This window comes from Pneumocystis murina (genome assembly GCF_000349005.2).
Source record: "Pneumocystis murina B123 chromosome Unknown supercont1.11, whole genome shotgun sequence".
Taxonomy (NCBI): Eukaryota; Fungi; Ascomycota; class Pneumocystomycetes; order Pneumocystales; family Pneumocystaceae; genus Pneumocystis; species Pneumocystis murina.
The window spans coordinates 122,282-135,807 of NW_017802369.1; the positions used below are offsets into that span (position 1 = coordinate 122,282).

Consider the following 13,526-nt stretch of genomic DNA (forward strand, 5'->3'; position numbering starts at 1 on the left):
TACCTTTCTATAGAGTTGCCGCTGCGACGGTTGCTATAGATAACGTTGATATAGTGACTGTTGCTATAGGAGCTATTTCTACAGGCACCCTTGCTGTAGTTACCGTTGCCATCGACTCCGTTGCTATGGTGCTGTTATATTCGCATTTATAAAATCATTCTTGCCGTTTCAACGTCAGAAAATCTCTTTCCAGGTTTTCCTTTAGAAAAACTGTCTGGATTGGCTCAAAATATATACAATTTACGGGTCAAATATTAGGTTGAGTGCTATAAAGAGGGTTATATATAAGGATTTTAAAGGACAGAAGAATTTTCTAGGTTTTTTACGAAATTCAGTGGAGAAGTGCATATAAGACGGTATTACTGCGCATATATATCGGATGAACCATGTCGAACAAGCAGTGGAAGCGGGTAGATAATGTGTAGGTAGTTTAATTTTATAGGGAGTTGCTTATTTTTAGTGGAAAACCTTTAGTAGTGCATAAAAAGTGGACGCATATATCCCCACGATTTTCAGCAAAAATTGAATCAGATAGTTCAATGAAGCATATGCATGATCGTATGCTCTTTCTTATTATAAATCTTGCTGTATTTTTGGAGTTATTATAGTATTTTTTTTATTTTTTTTAGGGTCGTATTGTTTCAGTAACTCTTCGGAATGGTGTTTGTTATAAGGGGATTCTTGGTACAGTTAATACGGAGTCGGATATGGGGGTTGTCCTTAAGATGGCCACGGTTGTTGATGGAGTTCAGTTTGATGGTTCTAATCAAGCAAATGAGGTGCAATGCCGTGTGATTGATGAACTTATTATTCTTCCCCGTGATTTGCTGGGGATTCGTGCGGAGCAGGTTAATTTCAATGAGGTTTCTCAGGCGGAGCAGAGTATTCTTTTTTTTGCTATTTTCTATCTTATTTTACTGTAGAATTTCAAACGGATGCAGAAATTAGTGGGAAAATGGAGTTTAAAGAAAGAGAATTGCATAAATGGGAGCCTTTGACGAATGATACCAACGAATTTGGTCCTTTGGAGGAATTGACTCAAACGGTGTCAAATGGAGAAGTTTGGGATCAGTTTGCTGCGAATGAAAAACTTTTTGGTGTTAAATCTGACTTTGATGAGGATCTATATACAACAAAGGTTGATAAATCCCATCCTTCGTATAAGCAGAGAGAAGCAGATGCGGCACGTATTGCTCAAGAGATACAGCAATCTTCAACAAATAATGTTCATATTGCTGAAGAACGTGGGTTTATACAGACAGATATTAGTGAAGAAGCTATGTATAGTGGGGTTTTTCGTCCTGATATGCAGAAAAAAGACGAGTTTTTGGATTGCATAAAAAAGAGTGAAACAGATTGTGCAACATTTGTTTCTTTTCAGGATTTTGTTTCATCCCCTCAGATGGATAAACCTAAGATTGATGTTCCGGAGAAGAGTCTTTCTGAAAGTTCGACTCCTTTAGTCGATAAAGACAGTAACAAATTGTCTAATCCAGATCCCATTTCTTCTGCTCCTAGAGCACCAAAAATTGAAACTGAACTTATGGGCACCTTTAAACAGTTTGTTTCTGGTGAAAGAAAGAGACTTCAGGCTAAGAAACAAGCTTTGTTCAAAAAGGAGAAGTATGTAAAGTTACAAGAGCTTTTGAAATTTAGTCAGAACTTCAAATTGAATACTCCTGTTCCTTCTGATATTGTTTCAATACTTTCTAAAGATAAGGCAAAACAAGACGAAACTACGACAAAATCTGCAGCCGAATCACAAACGATAACATCAACCTCTGTATCTCAGTCTTTTGGATCAACTAAAAATCTTCAAAATACATCTGGTTTATTACAAGAAAATTCTTCCCTTTTAAACGATCCTCAAAATAACAAGGTTCCTAAAAAATTGAATATGAAGCTTAATGTAAAGGCGTCAGTTTTTAAGCCGAATTCCATGATAGTTCCCCATTCACAGTATACTCAAAAAACAGAGGGGCCACATATAGACGTACCTATATCTCAGCCTTTGCAATCAGCAAAAGTTTCTACTTTGGATTTTTTTAATAACAAAAAGCCAAATTCTATAGAACGAAAACCTATTTTGAAAAAATTTGATCCTTTTAAACGATATAGATTAGAGCATCCAGATAATGAATATTCCTCAGAAAAACCTTACTCCTTTCTCCCAACGTGGCCTTATGGAGGAAAATCATATAAAGAAATGCTGCAGGCATTACAACAATCTTCAAATTTTTCGCTACCAGGACAATTACCATATGATTCTAATGAAGAATATAGATTTCCATGCACTGATCCTAACTCATTAAATTTCATTGCCATGCCATATGGCACTTTTCCATTTTATACAGCTCAACAAGATGCTTCATATAATGGGTTTTATAATACATATCGAAACTTTTTTCCTACTCAACTTATTCAACCAATGTACTCTATGCCAGGGTATCTTGTAAAATTACTTTATACAACTCCACATGCTGCACAAAATATGACATATCATCCACAGTATGGTATATATATGCCTCAAATGATGAATCCTCAAAATTATAATTTGCAAACAAATCACTCGGCAGTTAATTATTCTGGTCATCGGAATGCGCCAATGATAATGCAATTTCATCCAGGTGTTCATGGGCAAAATAATTTGCAGCAGACAATTATGATGACTACCCCACCAGTAGGAATGAATAAAGCAATTCAAGGACAAACATATGGATATACTGGCTAGGGTATATAATTGAATATATATTCATAAAATTTGGTATTATATAAATATATTTATCATGATGATATAGCGAGTTATATATATCAGAGACATTCTATGGACAGTGTAGACGAGATGTTAATTTCTCAATAATTTTTATCAATACGTTAATTTGCAAGTATATTCCTGTCTAATTTGTCCGACCGAGGTATAAATTGAAATATTAGGGATATCAGTTCAAATGTTTACATATAAATGAAAGTTGAGGCTAAATAATTATAAAGAAATTTAGCTATCATTAAAAAACTAATTGTATTATTAAATCTAAAAGGTTCTGTTAAATTATTCTAAATTAATGAAAATTTCATAAAAATCCTACAACTATTTTAATATGAATTCAACTGTCATATATAAAAATCAAAACTTTTCTATATTTTATTTATTTTAATTTTTTTCAAATACAAACACTTAAAATATTATAATTACAGCGAAATACCGCTTCTGGTTAGATTTGTTCATGCCAACATGCTTTTTCGTCTTGTAAATGTTCCGCTTTGATATTGTATAGTTTTATATTCAGATATATGAGATATTGAACTTTTTGTTTTTAATAATTCATGAACAGTTCTCCGTCTTTTATCTTTCTCAAATGATTCAGACTTTAAATCATCGTTAGTAGTTTCTTTCTTATTCATACAAGATATACTATTACTTAATTCTTCAATAGAACTAAGATCATGGTCTAATGTTTTTTTGTTACTAAATTTAATAGGTGATTTAAGAACGGATTGAGTATTAGATTTCGAATTTTTCTGGGTGTCCATAGATAATACAGAGAGATTACATTTTGTTGATAAAGCTGTTTTATGTATTACGACAGAAGGGGTTTTTTCGCATTTTGTTACAAGTGAAGAAACATTTATATTCTGTTCCTGTTTAGTCGATTTTTCTTGAGACCCTCCAATAAGATTCAGGATCTGATTTTCAGAAATATTCTTTTTAGAATAATTTTTATTTAAATTATCTTCTACTATCGAATCATCTCTACGCATTTTCGTTTTTAAACTAGGTAATGCATAATTAACAGGCTTTTTTGCTCTTCCTACGCGTTTTTCAGGGGACGAGGATTCCATTATTTTTGTAACATGCAAAAATGCTGGAGTTTTGGTTTTGATTTCTTGTGAATTCTTCCAATCATTCACTGTTTCAACATTTTTATTAGCAATAGACGGCTCTATTTATTTTTAGTAGATGAATACTACTTTTTCGTGCTACAAACTTGATTCTAATGCTTTTCTTATACATGTTTTATTACTTCTTATACTTTTTTCTGTGGAATTGTTGTTTTTGTTCTTTTCTTTTAAACATGATAGTTCAAAATTAATAATATTTTCCTTTTCTACGTTAATATCGTCTGTTTTTTCACATTGAAGGGTGTTTAAAATCCAATGTGTCTGTTTTTTATCTTCTGTATTTGTTTTTGTTCTTGTATATATAAAATCATCAGGTGAATCTAAAAGATTTAGGTATCAGAGTAGAAATTTTCCAAAAATACCATTTTTTTCTGAGACTTGAGGTTTTTCTTTAGACTTTGATACTCTTTTTTCCTTTTGTTTTGATTCTATATTTTTATTTGCAAAGTCGAAAGCTTTTTTTTCGATGTAGATAAACGAACAATCTTCAGCTTCAGTAGACAATTCTTTAGAAATATCATTATTCTTATCACTTATTTGTGTCGAATCGTTTATATAATTTGTATTGATTTGTTTATCATTTGAAAATCGTATAAGATTTTTTTTAATACTTTTTTCTTCCTTTTTTTCCTCTAAAACCTTTAGAAATAATCAGTTTACATTTCTCTTTAAAGCTCATATTTAACCTTTTTCGATTTCTCACTTAAATAGAGCTCTTGAAGAGAATTTATGGATATAATAGAATTATCTATTTTTTTTAACTTTTTTTCCCTTTTATCATCTAATTTTATAAAAAAAAATGAAAATATATAATTTCAATATACTCTCTATAGGTAATGATTCTATAGACGATTCCGGTAACATATTTTGTACTATATCTGTTATTTCTAATAATTTATCTTCAAGTGCTCTTTTCAAAAGTTCGAGTCTTTCAAGATGTGCCTTTTTTTTTTCTTTTTCATTCTGTTCTTGAAGAGATATTAATGATGCTCGAAGCTCAAAATTTTCCTGTAAAAGACGCCCTGTTTCCATCTCCAATTGCCGAACTTTGACTGATTGAAGCATATTCAGACTGTTATATATTCCCTACGTTGGATAAAGTCCTTGTTTTCATTTAATATGATCTTACCGGATAATTTCTCGGTTTTGTCTAAGATGTTTCTTTTTAACTATATTTTGGTTAGTTTTTATCCAAATTAAACCGTTCAAAAACGAAATCTTACATGCTTCAAGGCTTTCCTGGAGATCCTCCGACTGAAAACTCATCTTCATGTGGATTCTCCTGATTATTTACTTCCAAATCCTTCAAGATTAATTGTTGGTATTCTTCTGTAGTTTCTTTGACGTTGGAGATTGTTTATCTAGGGAAGTGTTTCCATAGTAACTATGTCATTGGTTAGTTTCTATGACAACAGTTTCTATAGTCACCAGACCTCGAGGATTTTAAGTGTATAAAAATTAAAGTTTTAAAGCTAGAAAGGACTCATAAATAAGGTATTATATGGCCTTTTTTATATAAAATTTATTAAATTTTGTTTTTATGTATGTTATTATGTCTTTTTTCCAGAAAAAAAAGGGTTAATTATGATAGAAAACAGGTTTATTATAGTTTGTCAAGCAATATTGTTTTATAGCTATTAAGGCGATTTAGTTCTTTAAATGTCAGGGAATTCTTCTCTGTCATATCGTAGACAAGCTTCATCTTCCTTTGTTCCGGCTCATTTGCAGCCAAATTCAGCTTTGGCGGCGAAAATCCAGGAAAAAAAGCAAGAATATGAAAATTTGTCACAATTAAGGGATTTTTCAGGAAAACTTGTTACCCAAATGGAGCAGTTGGAGAAAAAAATGGAAATATTAGTGGGCGGTACAGAAGGTTTGTTAATTTATATATTCTCGGTTTTATTGATAATGGTAGTTGTGGCTTCTGTTCTTGAAAATTGGCAAAATGTGTTTCGAACTATCAATATTTCATCGGGTATGTTTGATTCTCTTTTTCTAAACACATCTTATAAGAAACATAGAGAGGTTACAGAAAAAAACGGTATCTAATAAAAACGAAGGTTTAGATCTTCCAGAAACTTTAGTAAGAATTCCTACGTCATGATCTTTTTTCGAAACTAGTAAGCCAGATGTTATAGGAATTGGATAAAAATGTAGCTAGTGAATATAGTTTCTTATGTTTATATATTTTGATTTAATGTATTTATTTGAATCATTGTGTTTTTTTTATTTCTGAAATAACAAAAATATTACTATTTAATATTCATTAAGTTTCCAATTATCATCATCATCGCTATCCCAGTCGTTATCCCAGATGTTTTGTTTCCATTCAAAACTTATATTATTGTTTATTTTAAAGTCTATGGTACTTAATCTATCTAGTTGATGAATATTTTCCTCATTACTATTATTATTTATATAATTTTTGTCTTCGTTTACATCATCAAATGTTAATAGATCAGTTGTGTTATCACTATTAGTATTATTCCATTCATTTAAGTCATTCTCTTTGACTTGTTTCATTGTATTTTTTGTCTTAAATGCATGGACATTCATTTCGGAAACTTTTTTTTTTTCAATTGAATTATTATAACTTTTTTGTTTAACTAATAATTATTAATTACGATATTAAAGATGACTTCAATATAAAACCTTCAATCTTATTTTTTGAAAACAATGAAGAATTTGAATCAACGATTATTTTCGATTTATCAATATTTGATATATCCGAATTAGCGCTTTCTGATGTATTATCAAGTGCAGATATTAATTTAGTAACTTTTTGGAAATATAAATCTATGGTTTTTTTTGCTTGTATTCGAACAGATCTATATATATCAAAAAAAGGATATAAGGGTTTATTAAATATACTTTTCGTTATCTATAAGCATTGGTGATATAGTTGGAATCAACTTTATACAACAAACGGATTCATCAAATAAATTATAAGTCGCTCTGAGCGCCATTAAAGCAGCTATTCGTGCTGGAACAAACGAATCTTGAAGAGATCCGGTAAATGCTGATATCAAAATTCTTTGACGGTTCTGCTTTTAGATCAATACTGTTATAAACATATATATATTTATACATTTGGTTTGATATGTTTCGCTATTTTTCCAAGACATATAGTTGTATTAGTTCTAATTTCGGGTTGTTGATCACGTTGTGTTTTTAACAGATATTTTAATAGTTCATTATTAATATTGTGTTCTGATAATTTTGACACTATAAAAAGCACTGCTTTTACTGTTTCTTCGCGTACCAAGGGAGAAGTATCATTAAATCCAGAAAGCTTTAGAATATTGGTAATAGTTACATATAATAATACATTTAATACCATTTTTGGAAATATTTCATCATTTATTACTTTGTTTGATATATGATTAGCATAATCTGATAAATTCTCAAGAAGACAAAGTCTTATTGATTTATTTTGATTCAAAAACATATGAGCTATAAATGGAGATATTAAAGATTGATAATCATTTTCAAGAAGATTTCCAATCTTTAAAATTAATGAAAATGCTTTATTCCCTCCTAGATTATATAATTAATAGACATTACAAAATTAAATAATTACCTTCATTAAATTCGAATAATCTGATTAGACCTGGAAGAACTTTAAACTTAAGAAACAGTTTAGGAAATTTATCAATGAAATCGCTAATTTGTCTTTGAAATTCAGATTAAGAGATAATAATTTTTAATAAATAAACCTTAAAAATGCATTTCTTTGTTCTTTATCTTTTAGTGAAAATTGTTCTAAAAATTCAGAACATTCAATAAGTTCTGTTCGAAAAAAGCCCCCATCACTACGTCCATAATTGATAAAGCTTGAAACAGATAGTCGAAGAGTTGGTTTTGGATTTAGAAGTTTTTTATATGTATTAAATAACGTCTAACATTGCTAAGTTATAATATTTTAAAAAAAAAGTTTACTTGAGGTATTTTCCCCCTTTGAGTTAAATCAGAAGACGCTCTAAATGTACCATTGAATATTTCATAGATCAAACAACCCAAACTATACGCATCAATTGCTGTTTCCAGAGGTGTTCTATATAAGATTAAAAAATATAACTTTTCAAAAAAATAGTTGACTCATTTAATGATCCCCAAGACTTGCACTGGATTTCCGGCGGCATATATTTAAATGAATCAGGAATACGTCCACCGTGTGTCTAAATATATATACTTATTTTTTTCCCAAAAAATTACTTACATATAAAATACATTCTTTTTCTTTTATTAAACTGAATAATTCCAGTCCAAAAATTTTCCATTCTCCACTTTCATTAACAAATATTGAAGATATTCGAACATTTCCATGAACAGATAACGCATTTTCATGAATAAATTGAAGAGCCGTCTAAATCACATAAATAAAAACTCTTTTAATTCCTTTCATACAGATATCTGATAAAGTCCCAAAATACTTGTTTCTTTATCAATTTTATTTCTATTCAAATTCAAAGGAATAACTCTTTCCGTAACAATAGTAATAGATCGTCCCTCCTTTCAGATTTAGTCTCCTCCTAAATCAATAATTCCTCTTTTACGATCTCTTTTCCATTCAAATATCGAATAATATACGGATGATGCAATGTCCGAATCTTCGACAATGCGTTTTGAGCCATAGCCCATTTTTCTTCAACTGATCCCTTATTAAATACAAATATGCTACATCGCAGACCATCTTCCTACTTATATTACTCTAAAAATACTCTTTTTTTTAAATTTTTACCTTTCGTATACCATCATAAAGTTCCCAAAAACTATCATATGGAAGTTCTACTTTTTCTCCAAAACCAAACCCAAAATCACTAGTAACTTTAGAAATGAGTGCTGCTGCTGATCTCAATAGCTCCATTCATTCTCCTTTAAAGGTCTTATGTCTATAAATATTGGAGGTTTTAATCTTATCCTGCTCAGCGGTCTGACTGTTGTTAAGGCAACCATCAACGACATCAAAATTTCAAATATATAGATATCCTACCAATTAGCAAGTATATAAAGGTTTAAAGGGCTTTACTAAGGTTTATATAGTTTATATTTGAATATAGTTATGTTTTCAGAGCAGAAGAGTCGGCACCGGAGGATATTATCACATGCGCGTTGTCCTTTTTCAATGGAGACAATAGTACGTCCATCAGAAGCACCTTTGTATTGGCTTCGTCCAGACTTAATAAGAGAGAATATGATTGATAGAATGAAGATTTCTTTATCATCAGTTCCTATGGTGGATTATGGAGTGATTGAATGGACAAAGAATGAGTTTTATTGTTTGTCACGATTAATTGGAAGTATTGATAATTTTATAAAAGAGGGTATGTTTTATGGGATATGGGTCAATATAGGGATATTTGTAGTTATTTAGTGAGATTTTGATGAATGGGAGGGAAGAAGGAAGGATGGGTGAAGGCATTGAAGTGGTGGATTAATATAACTCAAGTATTAGTGAGAATTGATTATTAACATTGTTGTTTAGATGTTTCTGCTATGGGATCGTTTGATTCTCAGACAGGCTATGGATTAGTTGTTACAAATACGGCAGCTTATGTATTTTCATATCTTCATTCAGGACCTGATCATCATCCTGTTACATTGACATTTCCGTTACCTCAAGATATGGCAAAAGATAGATTTTTGAACAAGGATGTTCTTCCGTTGGGGGCTTTAGTTGCACCATGTGCAGGGAGTGATGAACCGGGTCTTGTTATTATTATGCCTATTTCTGGACGAATAGCATATTGGGAATCTATTGGGGGTGCTATTGCGGAAGGATTAATACATAAAAAAAGTATTGAAGGTCGGATTCCTCTTGTTTCTGGGGAAATGTGTGTTTGTCTTTGTAATGCGGAGGTTTATTTGTCCTTGTATAGATTTTTTGATTAACTATAACAAAGCCTGCAAATTTTGTATTAGCAACATCTTCAGGGAAGCTTTTGCATTTGTCTCTTGTGGATTCATCAGCACGTCTTCATATCGGATTATTGAATATGACTAGTTCTTCCGGAATAGGTGGATTATTTAGCAGTCTTACTGGAGCGTTATGGTCTGCTACGACCAGACGGGACATTTGTTCTATAAATGCAGGTGAACTTAAAGGTCGTGGTACTAGAGATGTAATTGTGTGCACCAAGCGAGGTACGGTTAGTAAATGGGAAGTAACTAGAAGTGGATATGCCAAGGTTGTCTATATTTGATTTATATGGATGTATATTTATCTTTGAAAAGTTGATTTTAGAGAAGAATTTATGGAATTCAATGGTAGAAATTTTGATATCAACGTTAAATATTTCACTTTCAATGATCGAGAAGTCGCTTCAAATATATGATATTATGCCAATACCCAATTCTACCTCTTTAGTTCTTATTTTGGCATCTTTTTTTGTTTCACTTGATAGTCCAAATTATGTTTTATTTATTTCTGATCTCGAATCTACAACATTGAAGGTCACATCGGTTCATTTGTTGCAATATCATGGATTGTATTCAGATTTATTGTTTCATCCTAGAATATTGATACCGAAGCCTGGTGATATGACTATTATAGTTTTTTCGGATGCATTATATCTTATTTTAACTCCCACTGAGGCAACTTTTGACTCTGAAATTTTATTTGAAGATATTATTACTTTTAATAGAGAAAATCGTGTTCAGATTTTGGCTGCAGGTTATGAAGATTCATTAATTGATCCTTCATCAAAAAAGATAATTCGTAATCCAAGCGTTTTAGTTGCAACGAAAAATGCTGGTATTCTTAGATGCGAAACATTTAAAATAACGCGGCTTCATAAAGATTTAATATCTCGTAAAAATAGAAGAAAGTTAGATCAAGCTGTTTTTTACGGATTTCTTGAGGGAGTAAGTTTATATAGATGAAATTGATATATATTAATATTAATAGAATCCTATTAATTTCTGTTGGACAAGTGAATATGACATTGAAAATATACAGGCTGTCGCTATAAATCTGAGTCATGATATATTAACATCAGGTTAAGTTTTATTGATTTTATTGTAATATTATTTAATATTTTATAGTGTCTAAATACCATTCATCTTCCTTTATTCCTCTTGAAAATGATCTATTTTTGAAATCATTAAATCTTTCAAGACTTAGTGAATATCTTTTGTTTAATTTCGATTCAATTAATTCAGAAACACGTTGGAAATTGTGTTGGGATGCCGAAAAGTGTGAAAGTGCACAAAATCTTTGGTCTAAAATTAATACTCGTTTAACGAAAGTTGAAGATAATATTATAAATGATATAATAAAAAGTTTGGTAACTAAAGAAACAGGCAAAAATGTAATTCGTTGGTGGTTTCAAAAAGGAGTATGTATATCTTTATAAAGATTTAAAATTAATATAGTATTAGTTGCAAAATATTGCATGTATTGTTTCTAAAGCTTACAAATGTTGTCTAGATGTGATATCATTAGTAGAAAAAGATGGATTAAGAGTTCTAAAAACTATAGTAGAGGCAAATGAAATTATACTTGTAAGTATAACATGGTATTTATGTGTATTGATACTCATTAATATCTAAGGCAATACTTGTTTCTGCTCAGAAATTTCGTAAAAAGAGAGCTGAATTTTTGAAATTGAACGAGCCTTTGCATTCTAATGATAATTCACTATTACCATGGACTTCAAGTTCTGATATTTTATCAGTGCTTTCAAATCAATATAATCTTACAAATGCAATTATGTTAGAATTTAAAAGAGATAATTTGCTTTTAGAAGATAAAGTTCAGAACACCCTAAATTCTGTTGAATCTATGAAAATAAGTTTAAAAGAAACCCTTGTTACTCAATTGATTGATTTGGCTGAGCTAATATGTTGTTCATTTGAGGAAAGAATACTTTGGACAAAGTCTATTCAAATGAATTCTCTAGATGATGAAAAGAAGCATATAGAAGAGAAATATCTTTCTTCAAGAGGCAATTGGATTAAATTCTTAGGTATTTTTATGGTTTTTTACGAAATATATTAATTGATTTAGCCGAAATTGATAAATTAGATAAGTCGTTTGAAATAGCAGAAAAATATAGGGATTTTCGGACACTAGTGGAATTGTGCTATGAGACTGATGATAAAAATATGGATTATAATTGGAATGATCAGGTTACAAGAAGGATAAATTGGTATTTATATACCTTTAAAGAGGAATTTGCAGATGTTTTATATCGTTATTTTATAGAAAAAGGTTAGAGTTATGTCGTTGTTTTTACACTTTCTAATTATATAGGTCATCTTTTTAATTTACTTGAAGATTTTTCGGATTATCATTATTATTTGTCTCGATTTTTTGATTCTGGAAATTATGGAAGAATATCATGGATGCATGAAATTAGTACGGATAGATTTAAAGATGCTGGAAACACTTTGTATAATATTGCAAAAAACGATGAAATTTTTGTCTTTAATAAAAGGGTTGAATTAAGTATTTCTAAATTATGTTTTTTGGAATACCTTGAATCACATAATATGGAGAAAATAAACTGTTTACCGTTGATTAACATTGAGTATCAATTAGAAGCACTACAGATACAAGCTTCTCTTTTAGATGAAATTAGATCATTTATAGAAAATGCTATTGATATTGATGCGGCTGTCGATCTTGTTGTTGAGAAAATAGGGCATTCTTTGAAAAAACGTCCTGCTACAAAAATAGTCTTTAAACGAGCTTTAAAAAATCTAATTCTTGAAAAAATATTGGATCCAGAGGATCTTATAGATTTACTAACATTAAAAGATAAAAAAACCACTTCCTATGGGATATCTGCTAACGAGTATTATTCAGCATTAAAAGTTCTTAATAGCTCTCAAGTAATCTTTTTTTTTTAATATTAAATATTAAAAATTCTTTAGTTACCTTTAATTCGACATCAATCTGTTGAGAAAACAATTTGGAGACGTATATTTATTGCAAATGAGTATTTTTTATTCTTTTGTTGTTTTAAATTCACTTTTGTAGTTGGACTAAAATTTTGGATACAAGAAATAAAGCTGATACTTCTGTAGAAGCTGACACAAAATATACTGCACTCTATGAAACAATAAATTTATGTGTTATTTCTCGTAAGTTTCTTTTCTTTTAATCTTTTTTTTCAATAATATGATAGAATTCTTTGAAAATTCTAATATTTATCCAATTTCTCCAAAAAACGCTTATTTCGACCCAAAATTAGATGATCTTCGTTCCAGATTTTCTAAAAATACTCACGACTCTGAAATTAATGCTTTTTCTAACGAATTACTTAAGGAAAATCAACTTTTAGATAAATATGAAGTCAAAGCTACTCTCGATTCTTGGTTTATTGCTATTATGGAAGCCTTAAAACTTCAAATCCCTCCAGATAATCAAAAAACTTCTTAAATATCTTACAATCATGATATAATATATTAATTTTTTATTTTTATTAAATCTCTATATTTTATTACAATCTTTAATTATCTATTTTTTTGTACAAAATCAATATCTTCTATTTAAATTTCTATTTAAAGGGCTTAAGTTTGCTTTTTATACTTATTCACTGTATTTTTTCAATACTATATTCCTCGAGACAATACTCAATTTTAAGGATGAGCGATCATTCAACGTCAATTTTACTAGAAAC

General features: G+C 29.9%; 5 protein-coding genes across 5 annotated transcripts; 3 read left to right on the forward strand and 2 right to left on the reverse strand.

Moving 5' to 3' along the window:
* Nucleotides 1-386: 386 nt before the first annotated feature.
* On the forward strand, nt 387-2,887 carry PNEG_02477 (hypothetical protein; the record flags this gene model as incomplete). Its single annotated transcript, XM_007876295.1, has 4 exons — nt 387-421; nt 461-587; nt 630-882; nt 924-2,887. The coding sequence occupies 4 exons, from the start codon at nt 387-389 to the stop codon at nt 2,729-2,731; spliced, it is 2,223 nt and encodes a 740-aa protein (XP_007874486.1). The 3' UTR covers nt 2,732-2,887.
* A 335-nt stretch (nt 2,888-3,222) lies between these two features.
* Nucleotides 3,223-5,214, reverse strand: PNEG_02478 (hypothetical protein; the record flags this gene model as incomplete). The annotated part of the gene is made up of 6 exons (XM_007876296.1): nt 5,124-5,214; nt 4,725-5,069; nt 4,587-4,681; nt 4,263-4,539; nt 3,987-4,220; nt 3,223-3,941 (listed from the first exon to the last, which is right to left on the reverse strand). The coding sequence occupies exons 2-6, from the start codon at nt 4,963-4,965 to the stop codon at nt 3,223-3,225; spliced, it is 1,566 nt and encodes a 521-aa protein (XP_007874487.1). The 5' UTR covers nt 4,966-5,069; nt 5,124-5,214.
* A 345-nt stretch (nt 5,215-5,559) lies between these two features.
* On the forward strand, nt 5,560-6,055 carry PNEG_02479 (hypothetical protein; the record flags this gene model as incomplete). Its single annotated transcript, XM_007876297.1, has 3 exons — nt 5,560-5,773; nt 5,816-5,875; nt 5,922-6,055. 3 exons carry the CDS (start codon nt 5,560-5,562, stop codon nt 6,002-6,004), a joined length of 357 nt encoding a protein of 118 aa, XP_007874488.1. The 3' UTR covers nt 6,005-6,055.
* Nucleotides 6,056-6,156: 101 nt separating this feature from the next.
* On the reverse strand, nt 6,157-8,767 carry PNEG_02480 (hypothetical protein; the record flags this gene model as incomplete). Its single annotated transcript, XM_007876298.2, has 13 exons — nt 6,157-6,506; nt 6,553-6,728; nt 6,772-6,944; nt 6,989-7,192; nt 7,238-7,437; nt 7,481-7,572; nt 7,617-7,798; nt 7,840-7,954; nt 7,999-8,078; nt 8,120-8,266; nt 8,308-8,412; nt 8,457-8,597; nt 8,642-8,767. The coding sequence occupies 13 exons, from the start codon at nt 8,765-8,767 to the stop codon at nt 6,157-6,159; spliced, it is 2,091 nt and encodes a 696-aa protein (XP_007874489.1).
* A 624-nt stretch (nt 8,768-9,391) lies between these two features.
* On the forward strand, nt 9,392-13,293 carry PNEG_02481 (hypothetical protein). The gene is made up of 12 exons (XM_007876299.1): nt 9,392-9,759; nt 9,804-10,088; nt 10,135-10,764; nt 10,808-10,898; nt 10,945-11,237; nt 11,281-11,403; nt 11,453-11,867; nt 11,909-12,112; nt 12,155-12,735; nt 12,778-12,842; nt 12,884-12,987; nt 13,032-13,293. The coding sequence occupies exons 1-12, from the start codon at nt 9,397-9,399 to the stop codon at nt 13,283-13,285; spliced, it is 3,408 nt and encodes a 1,135-aa protein (XP_007874490.1). The 5' UTR covers nt 9,392-9,396; the 3' UTR covers nt 13,286-13,293.
* The last annotated feature ends 233 nt before the right edge of the window (nt 13,294-13,526 follow it).